Source organism: Rhinatrema bivittatum, chromosome 12 (genome assembly GCF_901001135.1).
Source record: "Rhinatrema bivittatum chromosome 12, aRhiBiv1.1, whole genome shotgun sequence".
In the NCBI taxonomy this organism is placed as follows: domain Eukaryota; kingdom Metazoa; phylum Chordata; class Amphibia; order Gymnophiona; family Rhinatrematidae; genus Rhinatrema; species Rhinatrema bivittatum.
Genome location: NC_042626.1, coordinates 19,674,706 through 19,698,653, shown reverse-complemented (window position 1 = coordinate 19,698,653; position 23,948 = coordinate 19,674,706). Strand labels below are relative to the sequence as shown.

General features: G+C 45.9%; 1 protein-coding gene across 2 annotated transcripts in view; it reads left to right on the top strand.

The window, feature by feature from the left end:
* LOC115074096 (integrin alpha-D-like) overlaps positions 1–23,948 on the top strand; it is a 59,976-nt gene that overhangs the window by 5,345 nt on the left and 30,683 nt on the right. Inside the window, exons 2-9 of one of the 2 annotated variants that reach the window (XM_029573241.1) lie at positions 7,221–7,338; positions 7,801–7,904; positions 10,744–10,811; positions 13,466–13,583; positions 15,697–15,824; positions 18,091–18,236; positions 19,639–19,792; positions 21,348–21,498. In XM_029573241.1, the coding sequence (XP_029429101.1) occupies positions 7,221–7,338; positions 7,801–7,904; positions 10,744–10,811; positions 13,466–13,583; positions 15,697–15,824; positions 18,091–18,236; positions 19,639–19,792; positions 21,348–21,498 (987 nt within the window). Of the gene's footprint in view, positions 1–7,220; positions 7,339–7,384; positions 7,704–7,800; positions 7,905–10,743; positions 10,812–13,465; positions 13,584–15,696; positions 15,825–18,090; positions 18,237–19,638; positions 19,793–21,347; positions 21,499–23,948 lie in introns of those variants that run through there. The other variant, XM_029573242.1, reaches the window with a different exon arrangement.

Genomic DNA, 23,948 nt, shown 5'->3' with positions numbered 1-23,948 from the left:
TGAGCGCCATCGTATGGAAATCCCCTGCCGAGGAAGGCATTAGCTATTACCTCCCCCCACCCAATGCAGAGGGGTGCCCTGGCTTCACTCAGTTTCTGAGCGCTGGAAATGTTACTCCTGCTCTGAGGTGGAGTAAAGTTTCCAGCGCCGCTGTTAGTCTACGGGCAGAAGTTGGAGTTCTAGTACTGGGACCTGAAGTTGTGGTTTATGTGCACAAGGAAGGTTTCCTGCACTGAAAGCACAAGCATAATTCATGCTCTGTGTGCATATCCTGACTTTTTCTGTGAGCGTAAATACTGTCCAAGAGACTCCCACCGCCACCTGAGCTGAAATGTGCAATCGGCCTGTGCCGAGCTCACTTCTTAATTTGGGTTTGTCTGCACATTTTTCTGTTTGTGCTTATTTTTTGCTCCTGATTTATTGGAAGATCGCTTGCTTACTGCACTGGGAGTTAAATATTTGTTTTAGTTCCCGTGTTAGGAAACTGTGTGCTGAATTCAGGACCAGAGCCCCGTCTGAACGCAGGCCTTATTATATCAGCATTTCCCCTTTGCTAGGATGGAGAAATACCTTAAGGATGAATTGGCAGGGTGGCAGTTCTTTGGTGAACTTCAAGCATAGTGGGGTCAAGGCTGGGGCAAGAGAATTTGCATGCATCTCCCTCCCCGACTTGTCTACTACGGCAGCTCCAGCACATTGCTCCCTCCTACAGCACGGCACTCCTCCTACAGGTGGCAGTGGCTCCAGTACAGTGCTCCCTCCTACAGCACGGCACTCCTCCTACAGGTGGCAGTGGCTCCAGCACGGCGCTCCCTCCTACAGCACGGCGCTCCTCCTACAGGTGGCAGTGGCTCCAGCACGGCGCTCCCTCCTACAGCACAGCGCTCGTCCTACAGGTGGCAGTGGTTACAGCACGGCGCTCCTCCTACACATGGCAGTGGCTCCAGCACGGCGCTCCTCCTACAGATGGCAGTGGCTCCAGCACGGCGCTCCCTCCTACAGCACAGCGCTCGTCCTACAGGTGGCAGTGGCTCCAGTACATTGTTCCCTCCTGTAAGCCCTCTGGGGTTAGGGAAATACCCACATCACCTGAATGTAATCCACTTTGAAGTGGAATATAAATAATTAGTCACCTGACTACTTAGCTGGATAATTTAGGAGAGTTGCAGGATGGTATAAAGTTAATCGGCTAACTCATAGCATTCCTGCAGTTAGCTGGGTATATTCAGTAGCGCTGAATGTTTATCAGTCTTATATTCTGCAAATTCAAATGATCACTGTTCATTCCAGATTCATAAAACTTAGCCAGACACCCCCTGACTGAATATTCCCCCTGGGGGCCTCTTTTCATCCACTCTTAACTGAAAATTCACATAAATTTAGGGACCTAAAACTTCAGATACTAAATCCAGGCCTGGTAGTCAATTTCCTAGATTTAGGAACCTGTTTTAGGTACCCGGTGCTGGAAATCAGCACTAAACTCCTAACCCTTTTCCCCACCCTAACTCCACCCTTGTAACCACCCACTTTTTAGGCTCCCAGTGAAACGACTAACACCCCAACGTTAGCCACCTAAATCCTTTTGAAGTTCAGTCTCCCTCTTCTCAGCACAAGCAGCGAAACCTGGCTCTGCTTGCCCAGCTAACACGGCAGGGAGCCACAATCCAGAGCTGACCAGCACATGCCCTTTCCCTCAAGGCTCCGGCTCTCCCACACTTTGCTGACGATGCTTTCATTGGTTTTGATTCTGTACAACCTGGCTTGGAATGGGCCTGCTCTGCTCTCGGTCACTGCACTGACAATGCAGATGGGTGCCCTGTAAGCCTAGGATGGTCAGGAGAGCCCCCTCACCCTTCCCTTCCTCCTTCTCCTATCAGGGTAGGAGGGCTCTCACTAGGGGCCGCACGCTCTTTTCTCTTGGGGTGGTGCTGAGGACCGTGCGTAGGCCTGTGAGGAACCCTCAGCCCACAGGTTGTGGTGCGATGAATCAGTAGCTGGAAGGTTATGAATCACATCCACTTCTGCGTCAGACCGTGACTGGCATAATCACGTTTCTTTAGGGACAGTAAAAACCAAAGAAACATTTCTGACTCCCAGTTTCAAAAGCTCAGGCTGAGCAGCAAGGAGGCACAGCACAGACAGGTCCTTAAATGAGAAAGTAATCCCTCCAGGTTACAACTAAATCAGATATGGTTCTTTTTTTTTTTTTTCATTCATTTATCAAATTTATTAATCGCATAACACAAATAAGGCCTAAGCAATGTACAAAATTTAAAAACATTCATAATAATAAATACATATAAAAAAACATAAAAACAAAAAAACCCCCAAAAAACGTATAAAAACATATAAAAAACTCCAATTGCTGCATAATAATATCACAAGCTACTACATAGTAAAAGTCAAAGCTGCAGTTCTTAATAATATGCCTGTTTTAACAGAAAGATTCAGGAAATGTTCAGACATCAGCTGGCTCCACCACTTTAAGTCCTGCCTCATCCTCATGTCAACCGCTGCTGTTATGTATGGTACATTGCTTAAAGATGGTTCGATAAATCATGATTAGCGATATCTATCTATCTTTTAGCCCAAAATCCAGATAATCAGAAGACAGGCAGGGTTTTCTGGCTCTCGATCTTGCTCAGTATTGGGAATATGGTAGCAAAGCAGGATCCTGGGACCCAGCATGACTTGGCACTCACTGCCTGTTGTTATAAGGCTTCTTGAATCCTCAGTGGGTCATGCAGAGAGCTTACAGCAGAACCAGGGTTAGAACCGAGGCACAGGGAGATAAGGGTCACACAAGAGTCAGGACTAGCATTCTGTAGCTCACAGCTCTGACCAACAGAGCTCATCTGCTCCCTGCTGAGGCACAAAATATGGAGATGGATTGGATGTTAAAATGAAAGATGAAGGGAAATACAGACCCTTTGACAAACAACCCCACATCTCTCCCATAAGTGCAAATCACTGATGTTAACACAGTCCGGTACCTTTTCTGCTGATTTGGATCAAGCCATCGCTAGAGGACTGTCATACAGGGAACAATTAAGCATTTTTTAAAATGTATTTCATTCACTGGACTTGTATTTCTGTGTCACCTGTTCTTCATGGAGGCTCTCTAGGTGGCTTATAACATCTGTACATCAAATCTATATGCATAAACACAAGCAGAACACACGTCACAAAAAAATAACCAAATATTTTAAAAAGGCAGAAAATCCCATCTTATACAACAAGATATTGCAATTTTGAAAACAATCTGTGGAATCCAAAGGATAAAATGATTTAAAAAAATGCATTTGGCATGAAACTGGGCCTCCCTAAACATGTTTTATAATACAGTAAAAAAACAAACAAACAAACAAAAGAAATAGTACAACTTGATTTCCCAATGAGAGCTTAGAGGAGGAGAACTGACTAGAGATTAGCAAAGAAAAGGAAAATCAGACCTGGATTTAAGAACAAGCAATGGAAGCCAACTGCTAGGGCGCCAAATATCCAAGCCAATGTGGAGCCTGCTTCTGCTTGCTTTAGATCCATGTGCAGGTCATAGCATTCTGCCCATGGGCGCCCGAATCTGAAATCCGGCCCTGGCGTCCATTACTTAAAAGCTAAACTGTAAAGCCCAGTTCTACCCATTTTACAAGATCTCAGAACTTCTCGAGTAGATCTGATCTGCAAAGCGCTGGGGCAAAGAATGAGAGAAGCCTGCTTTCCTGTCTGACTGTCCTTTAACTTCAGCAAAAGTCGGAATGCCTAACAGACAGATGTTTCCTGGGAATTTCAACGTTATAAGGACAACAAAAAATAATCAATGGAAAAATGAGTCTTCCGCTGATTTTTCTCCAAATTGTTCTAACAAATTCATTTTTCCATTGATTTTTATTTTGTTATAACATTGAAATTCCCAGGAAAAAAAAATAAAAAGTGAAAATAATGGGTAATGCCCTAATCAGGACGTAAAAATTCAGCTGTGCATTAATGGCATTTCCTATGGATGAAGCACAGCTCAATATTTAAACACTCATGATGCCAAACCCAGCCAATCCCGTCTTATAGGAATCCCGAAGCTGGACCCTGTACGTTCCCTTATGATATGCACAGCATAACTCTTTCCAACTTGTGTTATTTCTCAAAGTTAGCAGTCCTGTGCTTGTATAAGGTATGTATGTATATATTTATATATATTTTTAACTTTAATTCAAAGCAGGTCATTCCATAGATATAATACAAAATATAAACAAAGTATGAACAATATCGATAACCAGAAATGAAGCTGAACCTTAATGCAATGCACCCTAATATTCACAACTAAATAACATATAATAGCTGCAAATCAGCTAAGAACCGATTCAATCTTGCATACATTCCACAAACACCCAAACAAACTCTTGTACCCCAATGCCGGATAAATAACCTCAATCCTGTGCCACTAACAGATTAAATTAGCAAAGCCAATTAGAAGAAAAGCCTACACTATTGAGCCTTTCTTTCAAAGATTGCCGAAGTTTATATAACTCTTCCCAAGCTTTAAGGTAATCACATGGCACTCATCTCATACTTCATGGATATTTCTGGCACTGAAGCGTGAAAAAAGCAATTTCAGTATCCTGGTCTGAAGAGGAAGCTTGAAATCTCAAACTTCCTCTGGCCTGGGACAAAGGAATGGAGGGGGAACTCAAGAGGTTCCTGCTTGAAAAAATAAATCCTAATGAAGGAAGAAATGTATATCACGTACATATTTATTTATTCACATTACTTATATCCCACAAATCTAGGCAGCTTACCATAATTAATGTTCCATCACTTATGTAAATAAACAAATGCTAAATCACGCTTACAAGCTATCATGAGGTCGGCTCCTTGCCTCCCTCCCATGCATCTAGTACTTTATCCTCGTTCTCCCTTTCTTTATTTCCTACTCCCAGTTAAGGCATCCTTGTTATAATGTAACTTTATGCTCCTTTAAATTGTCTCTTGTTGTTTGGTTGGTTATAGTTACAGCTTAGTTCGATATAAACCGAGTTGATTTGATTTGTATCAAGAAAGTCGGTATATAAAAGCCTTTAATAAATAAATAAATAATTACATATAAGAACAGAAGAACATAAGAAATTGCCATGCTGGGTCAGACCAAGGGTCCATCAAGCCCAGCATCCTGTTTCCAACAGAGGCCAAACCAGGCCACAAGAACCTGCACTAAGAAGATCCCATGCTACTGATGCAATTAATAGCAGTGGCTATTCTCTAAGTAAACTTGATTAATAGCACTTAATGGACTTCTCCTCCAAGAACTTATCCAAACCTTTTTTGAACCCAGCTACACCAACTGCACTAACCACATCCTCTGGCAACAAATTCCAGAGCTTTATTGTGCGTTGAGTGAAAAAGAATTTTCTTCGATTAGACTTAAATGTGCTACTTGTTAACTTCATGGAATGCCCCCTAGTCCTTCTATTATTCAAAAGTGTAAATAACCGATTTACATCTACTCGTTCAAGACCTCTCATGATCTTAAAGACCTCTATCATATCCACCCTCAGCCGTCTCTTCTCCAAGCTGAACAGCCCTAACCTCTTCAGCCTTTCCTCATAGGGGAGCTGTTCCATCCCCTTTATCATTTTGGTTGCCATTCTCTGTACCTTCTCCATCGCAACTATATCTTTTTTGAGATGCGGCGACCAGAATTGTACACAGTATTCAAGGTGCGGTCTCACCATGGAGTCATATAGAGGCATTATGACATTTTCCGTTTTATTAACCATTCCCTTCCTAATAATTCCTAACATTCTGTTTGCTTTTTTGACTGCTGCAGCACACTGAGCCGACAATTTTAAAGTATTATCCACTATGATGCCTAGATCTTTTTCCTGGATGGTAGCTCCTAATATGGAACTCAACATCATGTAACTACAGCAAGGGTTATTTTTCCCTATGTGCAACACCTTGCACTTGTCCACATTAAATTTCATCTGCCATTTGGATGCCCAATCTTCCAGTCTTGCAAGGTCCTCCTGTAATGTATCACAATCCGCTTGTGATTTAACTACTCTGAATAATTTTGTATCATCCGCAAATTTGATAACTTCACTCGTCGTATTCCTTTCCAGATCATTTATATATATATATATATATATATATATATATTGAAAAGCACCGGTCCAAGTACAGATCCCTGAGGCACAGCACTGTTTACCCTTTTCCACTGAGAACATTGACCATTTAATCCTACTCTCTGTTTCCTGTCTTTTAACCACTTTGTAATCCATGAAAGGACATCGCCTCCTATCCCATGACTTTTTAGTTTTCTTAGAAATCTCTCATGAGGGACTTTGTGAAACGCCTTCTGAAAATCCAAGTACACTACATCTACCAGTTCACTTTTATCCACATGTTTATTAACCCCTTCAAAAAATGAAGATTAGTTAGGCAAGACTTCCCTTGGGTAAATCCATGTTGACTGTGTTCCATTAAACCATGTCTTTCTATATGCATGTTTCCTTCCTCTTCTGGGCTATGCATTAACCCTCAGGAAAGCCTCCTCTTAGTGCTGCAAAAAGTACGTGCGTTGTGGAAAAAATGTGTGTTCTTTTATCCATATTTCAGACAGGACAATCTACCTTGCCTTTAGAAATGTCTCATGCACCTAAAATAATACTTTCCCTTCCCATGAGGGATTTTATGTTACAATGCTGCCCTCTTGTGGCTGCTATAAACTTGCTCTCAGGATGTGGTTTTTTAAAATCTGCATTTGCTATGTAAAGCTGGAGACTGTCAGCGAGGGGCCCTGCAGAGGCCTGGTTTTCCTCTCCTCGCTTGGTTATCCTGAAAACCAGACCTGCTGGCAGCCCTTCAGGTCTGGAGTTACGAGGGACCAATACAATTGAGTCCATTTGCTCTTCAACCCATTGTAAAGCTGGCTCCATTTGTTGCAATTCAACGTCATTCCTCTATCTTTGCTTTTTTGACAGTGTCTGCTGCAGTGCAGCTTCTGAATCAAGGACAAGGAAAGAAATTAACACCTTTTAAGTCCTGCAGGTGCCCTTGGGTCAGACTCTGCTGTTGCACTATTTGAAATTTAGATTACTTCAGTAATGTTTCATGTTTGTGCCTTCCTGTGATGTAGAATTATTCCCCTGGGAACATAGCTGCATTTGAGCATCTGAGGGTTTTTATTTATTTATTTATTTATTTATTTATTCTGTGCTTCCTTCCAGTCCTGGTGCCTGGAGTCAGCAGTTTTAACATCGACGTGCAGTATCCGGTCACCTTCGAGAATCCCGAAGCCTCCTTTGGGCAAAGCGTGCTCCAGTTTACCAGCAACGACGGCCCCTGGTGAGACTGCAGTCTGTCTCTGAGGTTAAGCCTGTCCCTTTTGGGTAGAGAGTGAGAGGCACAGAGAAATAACGAGACAGCCTACTGACAAAGTCTTAGCCTGCCAACAGAAGGCGGAAAGAAGACAGGCAATCGGATGCCTGTAACAGCACAACTGGGCAGAAGCTGATCAGATTGAATGAAGCCCTGAAGGGAACCCGGAAACCCCAAGGGAGGAACCTGGCTGCCGATTGGGCGGCTCCCTGCAGAGCCTGTCAAAAGATGATCACTTGTCTCACCAGGACACTTCTGTTCCATTGTTACAGCTTTAACATAAAAGAGTGAATGGAATTCAGGAATACCCGTTCTCACTCTGTACGCTAATGGTGATTTATACATACTGGATCCTCGCACTTTATGTACATGTTCTTTGTGTTTGCTGAAGGTGCTTTAAATTAACGATTAACTTCCTGTATTTTCCAGCGTGGTTGTCAGCGCTCCCTTACAGAATGAGTCTTCCATTGAGGTCGGCAAATTGTATCAATGCAGTTACTTGGGATCCCGGTGCACTAACATCAATGTTCCAGGTAGGTTCCCCCTTTCACGGGGGTCAGGAAATGTTTCTTTCTTTTTTACAATTTAATTGATTACCTTCTAGAAAAAAAAACAAAGAAAAGAAAGAGGTTTGTTGAGTTGAGTTCCTCAGTTTTGTGCCAGCTAGATGGCCAGGTGGTAGAGATGTGTGCACTGGAAGGCTGAAGCTTGTCAACCAGTGGGCATTTGGCAGGACTGGCCAGTTCCTGTTAAAGGGAGCTGGCAATCAGTAGGACTTTTAAAATCGGGCAATCGAATTGCCAGTATTCTGCCGAGTGCTTGCCTCCCCAGCTCTCTCCACATCTCATTTCCTCAGTGGTAATTTTCTAAAAAAAACAAAACAAAAAAACACCCAAAAAAACAAGAAAGGCTTCTATTTCTGTGAATTGTCCTGACCTCACCAGGGTTGCAGCTCAGAGATGGCAGACGAGTAGGAAGAGGCCCCAGCAGAGCCCAATCTGCTGATGGCCAAATAAAAGGCAAAGCCACAGGGTCGTCTTGCTGGCACCCAAAGACAAGACAAGGCCCAAGGGTCACCAGCAGATCCAAACCCATTGGCAGCTGAAGATATGACAAGGCCCAAGGGCTGCTGGTGGAACCCAACTCGCCAATGGCTGGACATCAGAGAGATGCCAGGCCTAAGTGACAGCATGTGTGTGCGTGCGCGTGTGTGAGAGAGCGTACGTGTGTGTATGTGAGAGCATTTTTCAGTGTGAGAGAGCATGTGTGAGCGTGTGTGTGTGAGAGAGCACATGTGTGTGTATGTGAGAGCATTTTTCAGTGTGAGAGAGCATGTGGGTGTGTGAGTAAGCATGTATATGAGAGGGTGAACGTATGTCCTAGAGCCATGCAAATTTCCTCTCATGCATATTCATTGTGGATATTCTGAAAACCTGACTGGCTGGGGGGTCCCCAGGACAGGGCTGGGAACCACTGCCCTAGTGTGTAGGTTTTGTATAGGGATCTATAGCAGCTTGGCTTATTCTGTTTTCCTAACAGGAAATGTATTGGTGTTTTCGGATCTGGTGAAATATTTGCAGCTTTGCCTTTTCATAGGTAGAGTTGTTGCTGTTTAAATACTGCAAGTTAGTGCTGTTTTGGTATGGGAGGGTTACTATATTGTAATTGTCATTCATGGCTTTCCAAGGGCCAACTCCAACCTCAACACGCATTACAATAAGCCTTATACCATTGGGTTCCAAGTGACTTTTGGCTTCTTGTAGGGTTTTCTGGTTGCCACCAGAGCAGTGCATGTAAATATAAAATACATTTGTAGCAGGTGATATTTTTACCTTGGAAGATTGCACTTTGAATGTAAATTTTCATGTAAAATCTTATACTAGCTGGATTTTGTTGGCTTGAAATTTTCTGGTGCATAATTAATTCTGTTGAATATACTCACCAGCCCTGAGGGTTTGTATTGGGGCTAAAATCCTTAGTGGTTTCAAAATTCAAGAAATGTATTTTTAGATATATTTTGAGAGTAGATTAATACAATTTTGCATGGCGATAGCCGCGCTCAGCCCCAGCACCACCAGGCCTAAAAACACCATCAGGTTTCCCTCACAGAAAGGACACTGCCATGGCTCCTTGATCGCACCGTGCCTTCCCCTAGGCGTGTGTATCGATGCTCCTCATGTAGGCCCCATGGTGGGAACGTCCTCGGAGATCTGTGCAGCTGGGTATTTAAACCTGAGTCGCGCTCCTGGATTTTGCCTCAGCAGCAGGTCCCCTGCCTAGCTTGCAGTGTGTGGTTCCTTGTCCTGCCTTGGCTCTCTGCCATGTCCGTGCCCTGGTTCTCACCTCGTCCGTACCTTGCCTTATTTGTTTCTTGTCCGTCCTGATCCTCTAGTGTCCTAGCTCTCATAGCCAGCTTCCCCAGTACTGATCTCTGCTAAGGACCCAGACCACTTTCTTGCCTGCTGCCTGGTATTGACCTCTGCTCAGACCTATTTATTCCAGCCCACAAGCTATTACCAGAGGCTTGTTTTGCTGTTCATGTGTATTTCTGTGGATCTTCTACAAAAAAAAACAAACCCTTTTCATTTGTGGAGCAGTGGCGTCCACTAATGACTATTTATGGAAACTGCAGGCATGTTTCTGGTTGGTTCATGGTTTTTATTGTCCTCTAAGCCACAACCACAAGTGTCTTTGTAGTGGGGAGGGTTGAAAAGTGATGTCTGCAGCTATGATTGGTAAATAAGGAGGGGCAACTGTGATAGTCTTAGCTGAAGACAGGCTGGATGGAAAATACGATATACCAGGAGGTTATTCACGTCAGCTGAAAATGCAGCCTATTGGGTCATATTCCTCAGCATCACCTCAAGATTCATGGGATGGTGGGAGGAGTGGAAGGTGAATCTTGAGATGTAAAAGGGACAGGTCCAAGAGAAGGGTGCATGTCTGCGGGTAGCACACAGAATCCCACACTGGTGTCATAAGTGAAATAGCTAGCTAGTGGTTGGGGAAAAATTGAATGTGGACACAAAGTTTTCTGTCTATCATTTTAGTCCAATGACGTCATGGTCGTGGAAATGAATGGGAGAGAGTTTTGTGGATTTTTTTTAAACTGCCTTGCTCAGAAGGGTTTAAAACAAGATTAAAAAGTAGATAAATATTTTATTCAGGAGATTGAGAAGGACGGTGGGGTAGTGTAGGATGGAGTGAGAGACTATAAAGGGAGCAGCAACAAAAGAATTGAAATGTGTGGCAGTGCCAGGGCTGTGAACACCTGAGAAATCTACGGGGATGCTCTCTCACAGCTTATTTCCTTGAATTACCACAGAATCATTTACAAAACAAAGGGTGACTTCTCTCTCCTCTCTCACACAGCCACAGGGGATGGCCTCTCCAGATCTTCCTTTGGCATGGCTCTGGCAGCCAATGAGCAGAAGTTAATTGTAAGTATGGCTATTAATGTCACAGACTGTGCAGCTGCTGTCTCCATTCCTATTGCTGGTCATGTGTCAACCTAAGGGAATTAACTGCTGTCATTTTGTGTATTTATATGTGTCTGTGCCTCTCATTATCTGCTTGTGCCTGTGTTTGTGAGTCAGTGTGTGTATACACACATACAACTGAAGTGCGCCAGCCAGCAGAGAGCCCTTGGGTTGATAGCGTATGATGACCTCAGGTTAGGGAAACGGTGCGAATATGGCGGCAGAGCAATGCTAGAGAGCACAGTGAGAGGCATAACCAATTGTAGTTTTTAGATTTATAGTTCACCATCCTCCTAAAAAGGATCTAGGGCAACTCGCAACACATCAGCACAATATATCATACCTTAGAAATACTGTCAGCAAAGGGAGGTGAACCTGTCTCCGTACAGATAGTTGGCGAGACCTCGCTTAGAATATTGTGTCCAATTCTGGAGGCTGTGCCTTGGAAAGTTTATAGCCATGGTGGAGGCAGTCCAGAGAGAGCTACCAGAATAGTGCAGGATCTGCGCCAAAGGCCAGAGAAGATGAGATTTAAGCACCATGGGGTCATGGGATGAGGGTGAAAGGAGAACTCTAAGGAAATATTTCTTTGCAGAGAGGGTGGGGGATGCATGGAGCAGCCTCCCCGTGGAGGTGGTGGAGGCACCTGGGACGAGCACATGTGATGTCTGAGAGAGTGGTAGGGATTGGAGAACTGAGCAGTTTTGTGACTGGGCAAACTAAATATGGATTTTTTTATTTCCTTCTGTCCTGTTTCTCTGCTTCTAAATTCGTGCGGTATGATCGAGAGGAGAGGTAGGAGGGAACCCAACTCTCTCCTCTCACATTTATTTATTTATTTATTTATTTAGAGTTTCTTCTATACCGATAGCCATTTGCACATCGTATCGGTTTACAAATAACAAAGAACTTTTGGGCATGGCCCTTACATAGAACAGATAATTGCATAAAAGAGAATGAAACTGTAAACATCAGAAATGTTAAGGATGGGGGACTATGTAATACGGGTATCATAAGCCCTCCCTTGTAATATGCCCCCCCTTGCATGTTGCGGGCGCTATTAGTTTCGGGGGGGTTGGCCGCGCGTTTTGGAAGTGATATTCTCCATGTGGTCAAGCATCTACAGCTGGCAGCTGGGAGATATCCTTGCAGTATGAGGGCCTGCGCAGACTGGATGGGCCCACTGATATTTTCCTGCTGCTGTCTAATCTGTTATTATAGTGCCATCTTTCCGTGCACGTGTGTGTCTTATCCATTTGAATATTAATGCATAGGTTCATCAATAAAAATAATTATAAATACATATGTATACATACACACATACGTGCATGTCTTCATGTATGCCAGTCCATGTTTATATGTATGTCTGTATGCCTGTGTGTGTGCGTCTCTGTGTTTGCCACTATGTATGTGTGTCTGTACAGAGATGTATACTCATACATGTTTGTAGATGTATGTATGTATGTATGTGTGTCTGTACATGGATGTATACTCATACATGTTTGTAGATGTATGTATGTATGTATGTGTGTCTGTACATGGATGTATACTCATACATGTTTGTAGATGTATGTATGTATGTATGTGTGTCTGTACATGGATGTATACTCATACATGTTTGTAGATGTATGTATGTATGTATGTGTGTCTGTACATGGATGTATACTCATACATGTTTGTAGATGTATGTATGTGTGTCTGTACATGGATGTATACTCATACATGTTTGTAGATGTCTGTGTGTAGTATAGCAGAGGCCTAGAGCTTGTAACAGAATCGTCCCAGGGTGTGCACGCTAGCCCTAGGCTGGAGAGGACCCCGATTTCCTTTGGCTGAAAGCAGTTCCAAGATGCTGAGTTTTTGGGGAGGGGGAGGGGGGCTGTCTGTCTCAGAGCGAGGAGCTGGGCTGCTGTTGCTGCTGCAGAGGACTTGAGTTTTCCTGCTGCTGTGGTCAAGGCTGATTTCTCCAAAGAGGCAAATGTATGCCAGGGCAGCTTTATTTCCCTTCCAGAGACTTGTCCCGAGCCAGCAAGGAGCTCCAGTTCAGTAGTCAGAGTTTGGTATGTGTTATTTCCAGGGACTTGGATTTTTGTGCTACTTAAAGGTCCAGATTCTGTCTGCCTTGTAAATACTACACGTGTATTCCTCATATCGGGCCGTGTGCTCCAGATGTTTAAGTGCAGACTCTTCCTCGGGCACCCTGTAAGTGCCTTCAGCCACAGGAACCGCTGATCTTTAAAAGCGCAGGGGTGTCAGTATCAGAATGTGTGTTTGTGTCCTGGCCTGTGTATACATCTGAGATCACACTTCTTTCTTCACGGGACTTAAAGCAATCCTGGTTTACTGCAGAAAACCAACCCTCTCCCGCTCCGTCATTTCCTCTCCCTCCTAATTCCCACTGTTTCCTCTCCCTTCCCTGGGATTTCCAATTTGGGGAACCCCCTTTAGCTAGGGAGCTGCCAGTTTTTGTCTCTAAACTCTTGAGCCCAAATGCAGCAAACTTTTCAGCTCTGCTTAATGGTCACCTGGGCCCCAGCCCAGCACCGGGATGTCCCTCAGTCTGCCCTGCCTTGGTGGTTCGTTTACTGACCTCGCCTGCTGCGTTTGTGTTGCAGGGCTGCGGGACGGTGCCCCAGCAGTGTCGCACCTTTACGTACAACCGCGGTGTCTGTCACACCTTAGACAGAGGGTTCCGCAGCCTTCAGGGTGAGAAGATCCCGGAGAAGCAGCCAGGTGAGCACAAGATCAATTCTATCCCGCGCCCATCGGAATCCACTCTGAAGAAGAGCGAGGCTGGCAAGAGCCCCCTGTCACAGACTGGTCTGGGCTGAGCTAGGAGTCTGCTCTTACTACTTACTCGCCCTACAAAAAATAATAATAATAATAATTTCAATTCTTTTGTCACCTTAGTAACAGTGACACAAACTCCCTCCATTACCAAATACTTTATGAAGTAATACAAAGCCCTGCAAATAGTCATTCAGAAACAATATAGAAATTCCCATAGCGAATCGGCACCTACTCCTAGAACTGAAATAGCAGCAACTCTATCTAATGTATGAAAAGGCAGCAATGCAAATATTACAGCCGGCCCTAGAACAGCATTACCTCTCTTGCCAACCTTCAGCAAGCCCCAGGTACCTACTTAGATTGTAAGCTCTTTAGGGAAGGGACTTATTGCACCTGAATTCTAAAAAGGTTGTACGCCACCTCGAGCATTATTTGGAAAGGCAGGCTAAAAATTAAAATGTATTATTAGAAATACACCTCTTGGAGCGTACAAACTGAAGTTCACAGAAACTGCACATTAGCAGAATACCTCATGTGTCTCACACACACAGAACACAATATAGTGAATAAGTGGCTACACATAATAAATACAAATATGCAGACAAAAACTGAATCCTTGTTCACCCCAACTTCACCCCCCCCTCTCCTCCTGTTCCCTGAAGGAAAGGAAAAACAGCAGCAGGGGAGTGGTTGGATTAGGGAGCAGAGTGTCTCTTCTTTGCTTTGCTCTGTCCACTCTAGCCTTGCACCCTCCTATCCTGTTCTCTGTATGGCAGGAGAAAATCAACAGGAAGGGAGGGGTCTGGATTAGGGAGCAGAATGGCTCTTGTGTGACCCGCTCTGTGCTCTCTCTGCTCCAGGCTCTCCCCCTCCCCTGCTGCCTGGGATTCGCTGACAATAGAGTCGTCAAGCCCTGGGCGCTCATGTACAGAAGCCCCTGGTAGCAGCACCCCCAAGCTTGCTGCGTTGTAGGTGATTGCCTAGTAAGCCTTATGGAAGAACCAGCTCTGGTGGTTAGAAAAGGTGGGTGCTGGAGGGAACTGAAAGGGGATCTTGTGTGGTCTGCTACCCATAGGGGGAAGAGAATAAAAGGAGAAATCGTCTTCCCTACCCTGATCCAGGGTCCCCTCTCCTTCTCCGTCCCTGATCTGTCCTTGTTCCACTCTGATTCTCAGATTCTCTCTCACTCTTCTCCCTCTCCCACCTGAATCGCAGATATTCCCTATAAGTCCCTGCTCTAACCTGATCCCCGGTCCTCTCGCCTTCTCCCTCTCTCTCTGCACCCCAATCTCAGATCCCAACCCCAATCCTGGGTCCTCCCCCTCCCCCTCGCCAGCAGGAAAAGAACCTCACTTCCCATTGATGCGTCCTCTGTCTCACAGTTCCAGCTGCTGTGTGAACCAAGTCCTGCAAGATCTACAGGGCACTGCATGGCTTAAACTGGACTAGAAGCATGCGGCAGAGAAGCTTATCAACTTTCCTTACGCTGCTATTTTCACCCTTTCCTGGACTTGTTTTTATGACCTTTCAGAAGGGGGGATGATATTTATTTATTAAAAAATGTATATTCTGCTCGCATCCGTTGTTCATGGCAGATTACATGTCAGACATCCATAATAAAAGCATACCAAAACAAAGATAAATAAAATACTAACAAACTAACAGGATAAGTAGAATCCAGCAATAAAACACATAAAAACACTCAATACATAAAATAAAGACATTAACTAAAACAAAATGTCTAAAAATAAAATAAACATGAATGAGAGACATGCCTACTGAAATATATCCTAAACGAATGCAAAGAGTAGGAAACAATCAGATATTGAAACTGCATGAAAATTACTTGGAGCAGAAACTCCTTTTAGCTAATCTGAGTAAATCAGCCTGACACAGCCTCTTGAAATGCTGCTTCAGAGAAATGAGAATTTGCTGCTTTCTTAAAGGTGGTAATACAAGTCATAGTTACAACTTGAGCTGTGTGGTTATGGCCCAGCCAGGAGCCCATGAGCATAAGAACAAGAGGCTCACCCTGCCCATTCTTGCTTCTTTCTAGACTGCCCCAAAAGCACGGACATTGTGTTCTTAATCGATGGCTCAGGGAGCGTCAGCAATTTTGACTTTAATAAGATGAAGAACTTTGTGCAGGAAATGATCAAGCGTTTCAGTGACACGGATGTTTTGGTAACTATGAGGATGTTCTTTTCCTGTTTGGGGAAGGGATGTGATGAGAAGAAGGGAGGGGCTTAGTGCCAAGGCTCAGAGTGAGTAAGGTGAGAGAGAGGGATGGTAATACAGGGCCGACATGTATTGCATACACAGGACAGAAGGGCAGGCGTTAATTTCTGAGAGTAAAATGTGCGGCTTGGCTGCACATTTTGCTTTCTGTATCGAGTGGGAATAAGTAATAGGCTCATCAACATGCATTTGCATATTGCGGGCACTATTAGTTTCAGGGGGGGTTGGCCGCACGTTTTCCACGCGCCATTACCCCTTACTGTATAAGGGGTAATAACAGCGCGTGGAAAACGCGCATCCAAAGGGGGGCTAACGGTGGGCTCGGCCGGAGCGCACCGTACTGAATCGGCCCGTTTACGCTAGCAGGGGCCTCAACAGGTCTGTGCTCTGCCTGCAGCGTCTGCTCAGAGGGCTCACCAGACCCTGCCCCTAATTGTGCTGTCTGTATAGTGAGGTGTGTTAATAGGAAAACAGTGCAGAGAAAGAGTCGGGAGGGCCACCATACGACCTCTGACCTGCGTCTCTGTGGGAAATTTTCGTTTGACCTTGTTCCCGCCACCGCCGCGGGCCTGACCGAAGAGGATAGGCAGCAGGGTCCGGATGGCAGCCAAGGCAGCGGCAACGCTCCGGCGCTGGAGGCCGTTGCCCAGGTTGCCCTCTACCTAAATCCAGGTCCACCTTTAGGAAAACGTTTCCAATGTGCTGGGGCGCGGCGGCGAGCTTCCCTGTGCTCTCCTGTGAAGCTCGTGGCTTGCACAAAGGTGTCCTTGGCTTTCTCCTATCGTTTCTTTCGCGGGGGGGGGGGGGGGGGGGGGGGGGAGGGGTTTCTCTATGTGTCAGCAAGCAGTGCTCTCTCCTTCGTGTCAGCCTTCGTCCTCACACCTCGCCTCGCAGGGCAGGACTGAGGTGCGCCGGCAGAGCTGTGCATTGTGTTAACGGAGGTGTAAGCAGTTGGGCACAAGAAGAGCAGCATTCAGTAGCCGGGTAACCCGTCCCCTATAGTCACTGAATATACCAGGCTGAGGTTATCCGGCTAACTTTAGGTGGCTGCCCAAAAACCTAACCGGCTACGTTTGAATATCGCCGGGCAGGTGTTTGGTTATCCGGCCTCGGCACAAATGGCACAAGATCCCTGACTCGATGGTTTCTAAAATCAAATATCAGCCCTCCCCCCCCCCCCCCCCCCGATCCCTTCCCTCCCACCCACCTTCAAGGATCATAAACATTGCGGTGCACCCCCTCCCCCTCATCGATCTTTTCTTCCATTGCTGGGAGCAAGGGGGGGCTGGAAGGATTTTGGGGATGAGCAGAGCATGATCCCGATAGGGGCGGGAGGGGTTCAGGCCCATTTCTGCGTTTGGGTTTTATTCTTTAACGAGGGGTATCTTTTAAAGATGTCCGGTTAAGCAGCGCGTCATCTGGTCACATGAGGCCGCGTAACCCTAGATCTGCTCGGAAGCAGGCCGGATACACCCGATGTTCAGCAGGGTTAGCCGGATAACTCAGCCCCTCCCAGGAACGGCCCTGAAACCCCACTTTACTGCCCGGCTAAATCATAGCTGGGGAACTAATTATCTGGCCACAGGTTAGCCGGATAAGTGGCTGCACTGTGCCACATTTGCCATTTAGAAGGATGACTTGCGAGTTATCCGTCTAATTAGCTTTTGAATATGGATTGAAGATGAGGTAGTTTTTCTCCTCCTGTTACTTCCTTCTGTGCCGAGCTACCTTGGATCAGCAGCTTTCAGACCACTCTGCAGTGAGATATATTTGCCTGCCTCGTGCACATCACAGTGCTCCTGACTGGAGTTTGTTTGAGCTTTGTAATTCAGTTTCATGTTTGCTGCCCCCCACCTCTCCTTTTTTTGTGGATAGTGCTAGCTGGCTGCCGGGGGTCAGAGTTTATTAGGCTGCACACGGGCAGAATACGAAACCTCCTGGCCTGTTTTCAGTAAATCTGCTTGATTCAGTCTTGATCCTTGACCTCGATTTTGTGAAACGCCTGGGGATACTGCATGGATGTATTAGGGATCTTCTGAAAAAAAAAAACCCACAGGCTGGGATATCCCAAGATCCGAGCTGAAAACCAGAACAGTCGTGCCTGTCATCCATCTCCCAAGGTAGTCCCAGCCCCAGGTGGCCGCCAGGTCTCTGGCCGTGCTGGAGTTCATGCTTCCATCCTTCTCACGTCCTCCCTTAATTTCCCTTTCAGTTTGCGCTGGTGCAGTATTCCCATCTCTTCGACATTCACTTTGATTTCACAGCATTTGCTGCAAGTGAAAACCTTGAGACGTTAATGAACGACATCCTCCAGCAACGTGGATGGACCCATACGCCAACGGCCATTCGAAGAGTGATGTAAGTAGTGCGCAGAAAGAGGGTCCACCGGTTTAATGCCGGGAGGAAAGTCTTAGGGTCTCTCTCCACGATGATACTGCAGAAATGAAAGAACCTCAGTGTAAAGTGATATCCCCTGATAAAAGGAACTTTGTCACCTTGCACTTCTTTGCTTATTGACCTTCATTTTTCTCCCATTCAAGTGGTCAGGCACGGCAGCCACACTCCTTCATGCGATGATGATACTCACATTAAGGAAGACAATGGGGTTGTATTTTTAGATGGTAGAAAGTTGAAAACTGAATGAGAAGAAGTGCACACTCAGGCCTGCGCCAGTGAAATTTACACAGGTACATGCGTGTGAGTGCACGCGACTGGAACGCCTCCGCCCTCTGCGTACAGAAGCATGCGCAGGCTGGCACTGTGCACCTACTTTTACAATTCTTATTTTTTATTTGCATTTCTATATCAAACATAGGTCAACACTCAGAAGACACTAAGTATACATAACAACCAATAAAACATACCAAAGAGATCTCCCCAATAACCTATTCCCCTACCATCCCCCCGTATGTCCACCTGACTGAGCTGAGGAAGTAAAACGGGAAGAGTCCAGTTCAAACTGTTGCATCCTCTTCGCGTGGGGCTATTAAGAGGGTGTCTTATTGGTTTCCACAGATCTTAAATTTTCATCTTCTCGGTAAGAATCTCCCTTCTCCATCATTCATTCCCCCCCCCCCCCCAGACCACTCTTGAATTAAAGGGGCAATTTATGCAGAAGAGCATGGATGTGCCATTCTCCCCCTGCACAGAGAGAAAAGGACGGGGGGGGGGGGGGGGGGTCCTCTGGCAGCTCAATACTCCTTATTCTTTATACGGTGCTTTTCACCGCTCCTCAAAATGATCCCAGTTTGGGACCCACGTGTACGATGCGAGACAAAAGAGCCGTCCCCTCACATTCCCGCCAGCCCCGCGCTGAATGGCTGCCACTCGTGCATTGCATGTAACTGGGCTGGGGTCAAACGGGCTCCTCCTGAAGGCCGCGCTGGGCAGAGAGGGGGCGGTCAGCATTCGAAGAATCCATTTCTGTGCGTAAATGCTGTTTTGCGTGCACAAATGCCTTTTGCAAATGGACTTCATTATCTGGAGGCTTAGGAAACCGTGAGAGGAGGCGGAGGCTGCTCGGGAAAACGTGATGCCCAAGGGAGCCCCCCCCCCCCCCCCTCTGCCCGCCACCCTCATACGAAACGCAAACCCTTCTCGCAGGCAGGCTCTCGCCTGACGCAGCCCGGGCAGGTGCTGGACTGCAGGGGAGGGGGGTCCACTGATTTTGTCTAACTGAAGGTTTGCATCTCCATGTGCCTGGGAATCCCCCGCTGCTTTAATTTTAATTTTTTTTTCTTTCTTTCTCTATCTTACGCAGACGAGAGGTGTTTACAGCGGAAAAGGGTTCTCGGCCGGATTCCACCCGGATCCTCATTGTCATCACCGATGGGGTGACTTCTGGCGATAGCCTTCCCTTACCCGACGTGGCAGCTGAAGCAGACAGAAGGGAAATTATCCGTTACGCTATCGGGGTACGATCTCCATGGTAACTCACGGGAGCTTGCTGTGGGTACGAGGTCGCGTTCACCAGAATGTACGGTGTTTGGGGGGGATAGCCCGGGTATTGGGAAGCGAGGAGCAGAGCGGCGGCTCCGTCAGAAACAGTATTTGCCCAAAGAAAGCTGTTCCCCCCCCTCTTTCTGTTGTGCCCAGGTCCTTCCAGTATAATGCGGAGAATGGAAAGGCAGGCCCTCCGGCCACCTCCCTGGCAGCTGGGGCAGATCGGCCCGCCTTACCCCCGTCTCTCTCCGCTCTGCTGGCTCCCCGGGGCTCTCACTGCCTCAAGGCCCTGCCCATGGCTGGTGCGAGGGCATTAGGTGCCCCGGGCAAACCTTCAGTCGTGCACCTGCCGCCCCCCCCCCCCCCCCACGTCTCTCACCCTCTGCCTAGTCCTGCACCCTCCTCCCTGCTCACAGTGCCCGGCCTCCCTCTCAGAAACCCACACAGCCTTCCTTGCCAGTGCACCCGGCTGGTTTACATCTTCCCTATTTCTGCAGGGCCCAGGACCAGAGGAGAAGCTCTGCAGGCACGATTGGAAATTCAGTTCTGCCTGTCTGGTTTACTCCCTTCATCTAAGCAATAGAAATACTTATTTCTTTATGTGGCAAAAAGCAGGCGTGTTGTGAAAAGATGCCCAGGCAGGGGACAATTTGTACCCTGACCCGCCTAGCCAGCTAATTCCTTACCCAGCTAGATTTGTGTACAAACTGCCCTCCATTGGGGGCTACTTGTGGGAAGGTGGAAAGTCCACCAGCACTTTTTCACCCACAGACTTTTCAAAGTAACCTTTTCCCTTTTGAAAATTGATTTGGAGGTATAAATGGATTTCTGATGCAATTTATGGGTGCACTTTTTTGAGGAAAGGCTAAGGAAGTTAGGGCTGTTCAGTCTGGAGAAGAGACGGCTGAGGGGGAATATGATAGAGGTCTTTAAGATCATGAGAGGTCTTGAACGAGTAGATGTGACTCAGTTATTTATTCTTTCGGATAATAGAAGGACTAGGGGGCATTCCATGAAGTTAGCAAGTAGCACATTTAAGACAAATCAGAGAAAATTCTTTTTCACTCAGCACATAGTTAAGCTCTGGAATTCATTGCCAGAGGATGGGCCTAGTGCAGTTAGTGTAACTGGGTTTAAAAAAGATTTGGATAAGTTCCTAGAGGATAAATCCATAAACTGCTATTAATTAATAAGCAATAGTAGCTGGAGATTTATTTAATGTTTGGGTAATTGCCAGTGTGGCCTGGATTGACCTCTGTTGGAAACAGGATGCTGGGCTTGATGGACCCTTGGCCTGACCCAGCATTGCCATTCTTATGTAAATGTAAAGATTACTCATGCAAATCCCGACTGTACCCCGAGTCCGTCCCCCGTAATGCCTCTTGTGGAGTTCGCCAGTTTTCAAAGGCTGCCAGCTGTGCAAGGAAAAATGCAGTTCTGCCTGCAGTAGTGCCTTCGGGAAAATTGCCTTTCCCCGTCTCCCGCTGTCCCAGGGTAAAGCCGCTATCTGACATTTGTGTTGCGCAGGTTGGGAACGCCTTTACTTCGACCTCAGCTTACAGAGAGTTGACAACCATTGCCTCCAAGCCCTCGGCCCAATACGTGTTTCGCGTGGAGAACTTTAACGCCCTGGACGAGATCCAGAAAACGCTGCAGGAGAAAATCTTTGCCATTGAAGGTACTTTATAACTGGGTCAGATTCTAGCCGCGGCCCTCCCCTCCCAGTAAGCAGCGGGGTGGGCTGTGACAGGAGTTACAGGTTTAGCTGTAGGAGAGCCAATTTCTAATTCTTCTTCAGCCACTGAAACCTCTGCTGACGGTCTGTGAATCACTTTATTGCATCGCAGGGACCAGTTTACATTGGAAGCCTAGTGATTCCTTATATCGAGAGATACTGTCCAACCACTTAGTAAAGAGTAAGAGGTCAATGTTCAAAAAGACTGGCACTCAGCCACACAAACCTCGGGATTTAAATAATATATATTTACACTTTCGGATAATAGAAGGACTAGGGGACATTCCATGAAGTTAGCAAATAGCACATTTAAGACTAATCAGAGAAAATTCTTTTTTACTCAACGCACAATTAAGCTCTGGAATTTGTTGCCAGAGGATGTGGTTAGTGCAGTTAGTGTAGCTGGGTTCAAAAAAGGTTTGGATAGGTTCTTGGAGAAGTCCATTAACGGCTATTAATCAAGTTTACTTAGGGAATAGCCACTGCTATTAATTGCATCAGTAGCATGGGATCTTCTTAGTGTTTGGGTAATTGCCAGGTACTTGTGACTTGGATGGCCACTGTTGGAAACAGGATGCTGGGCTTGTTGGACCCTTGGTCTGTCCTAGCATGGCATGTTTTTATGTTCTTAATACCCACCTTAGCTTGGAAATCTCTTGCCCGAAATGCTTAGGGAAAAGCCCTGAGTACTAAAATTTAGGAAGCTGTTAAAAGCATTTCTATTAAGCATTTGATACCTAACCCTAATAAGCTATGCCTACAGTTGCTTTTATATAATGAGAACGGTTTCTCAAATGTGCGGCATTTTAGTATGTGTGTGGGGGTGGTTTTTAATCAGTTTTATTTAGTCTTAATGGGGTCTGCTGTTATATATGTATGATTTTATTATTTTAATATTATAATCTTAAGGTGTTTGTATGTTATTTATTTTGGGTTTCATATTGCTTCTTAACCTTATGTATATTTACTTATTGTTATATGTTATTTATGGATGTTAAATCTGTAAACTGCTTAGAAAGTTTTGCTTTGAGGTGTAGAGAACCCAAAAATAAATAAATAAATACCCCCCACCCCTGGCTGAGCAGATAAATTTAAACCAGGTGAGCCTTATCCGGGTAAAACAGGGGTGTTCTGGGGGAGGGGCTTACATCCAGTATTGCCCAGCTAAGGTTAGTGGCCAGCAGGTCTGAAGTTATCCCGGTTCCTTTACCCCTACAATGCAACCATTCTAGGATTGCTGTCCCCATGCAGCTTTTACTGTTAGACAAGGCAATAACATCACCGCTGGCTGGCTTGTGCTGCACTGCAGGAGCAAATAAAACAGGTAGGGTAAAGCTTTAAATCCAATCCAGGGCAGTTTCCGCGGCCCACTCCTCTTCATGGTCAAAGACCGGCAAGACTTGAGAGACAACTTGTACGTACAGCCTTAACCCTTCCACATAACGGTAACAGCTGCATGCACAGGGAGAGGGGCTTCCAGGATCCTTGGCCTCCTGGCAGTCACCTTCCAGGTGTCCCAGGATAACTTCTGAATCCTCAGAGGGTGCAGACACAGTCTCACAGCCATTCTACAGCTCCATGCGTGGCACAGCATCCCTGGACCCTCCCTTTAAAGCAGGAGAAAGGGGTCATAAGGCCGCTGTGGCCCTGGCAATTTTGTTTTCTTTGCTGCTGCTGGTATTTTTTTGTTTTTAACTTAACTGGCTTTATTCCGAATATCGATGTTTAGGATAAAGTATTCACTGGGAGACTCGGCCCCCTGAGCGTTCAGCTAAAGTTATTCTGGTAACTTTACTGAGATAACTTTGCCACTCAGTATGGACTTCATGCATTTTATCTGCCTTGCAAGGAAGCTCGACATTTAAGTGATAGGAAGTTTTCGAGAACAGATTTCAGAAAACCTCTGAGATGGTTTAGATCAGTGGTCCTCAACCTAGGGGGCCAGGACACATCGAGGAGAGCCAGCGCTGCAAACGTTTTTTTTACTGTGAAAAAGTAAAGCAAGTGGAAAGGACTGAGTAACATCTCGCTTGGGCAAGGTGGCATTTTAGGGCCACTCTCGCTGTTAGGAAAACATGCATGGGATTTCAAAGAGAACCACAGCCCATTGGATCCCCTCCCACCCTCCTGTCCCAAGAGAAAAAAAAAAAAATAATTATATAGACACAAGCGAGGTTGGAAAACAACTTTAATGTTTATAATGTAAAATTAAAGACGGAAATGTTGGCCAACCTACTTCAGAATTTCCTAATTCTTGCTGCTGCCGTAAATAGCGGGGCGGTGCCTCATATTTTCTGAGCCCCGTTGACCAACAGCTCCCAGAGGTGGCAGAAACTTCGCTCGTCACTGGGGATGGGAACAATGACCTATGAGAGTTCAGGGGGTGAGGAGCC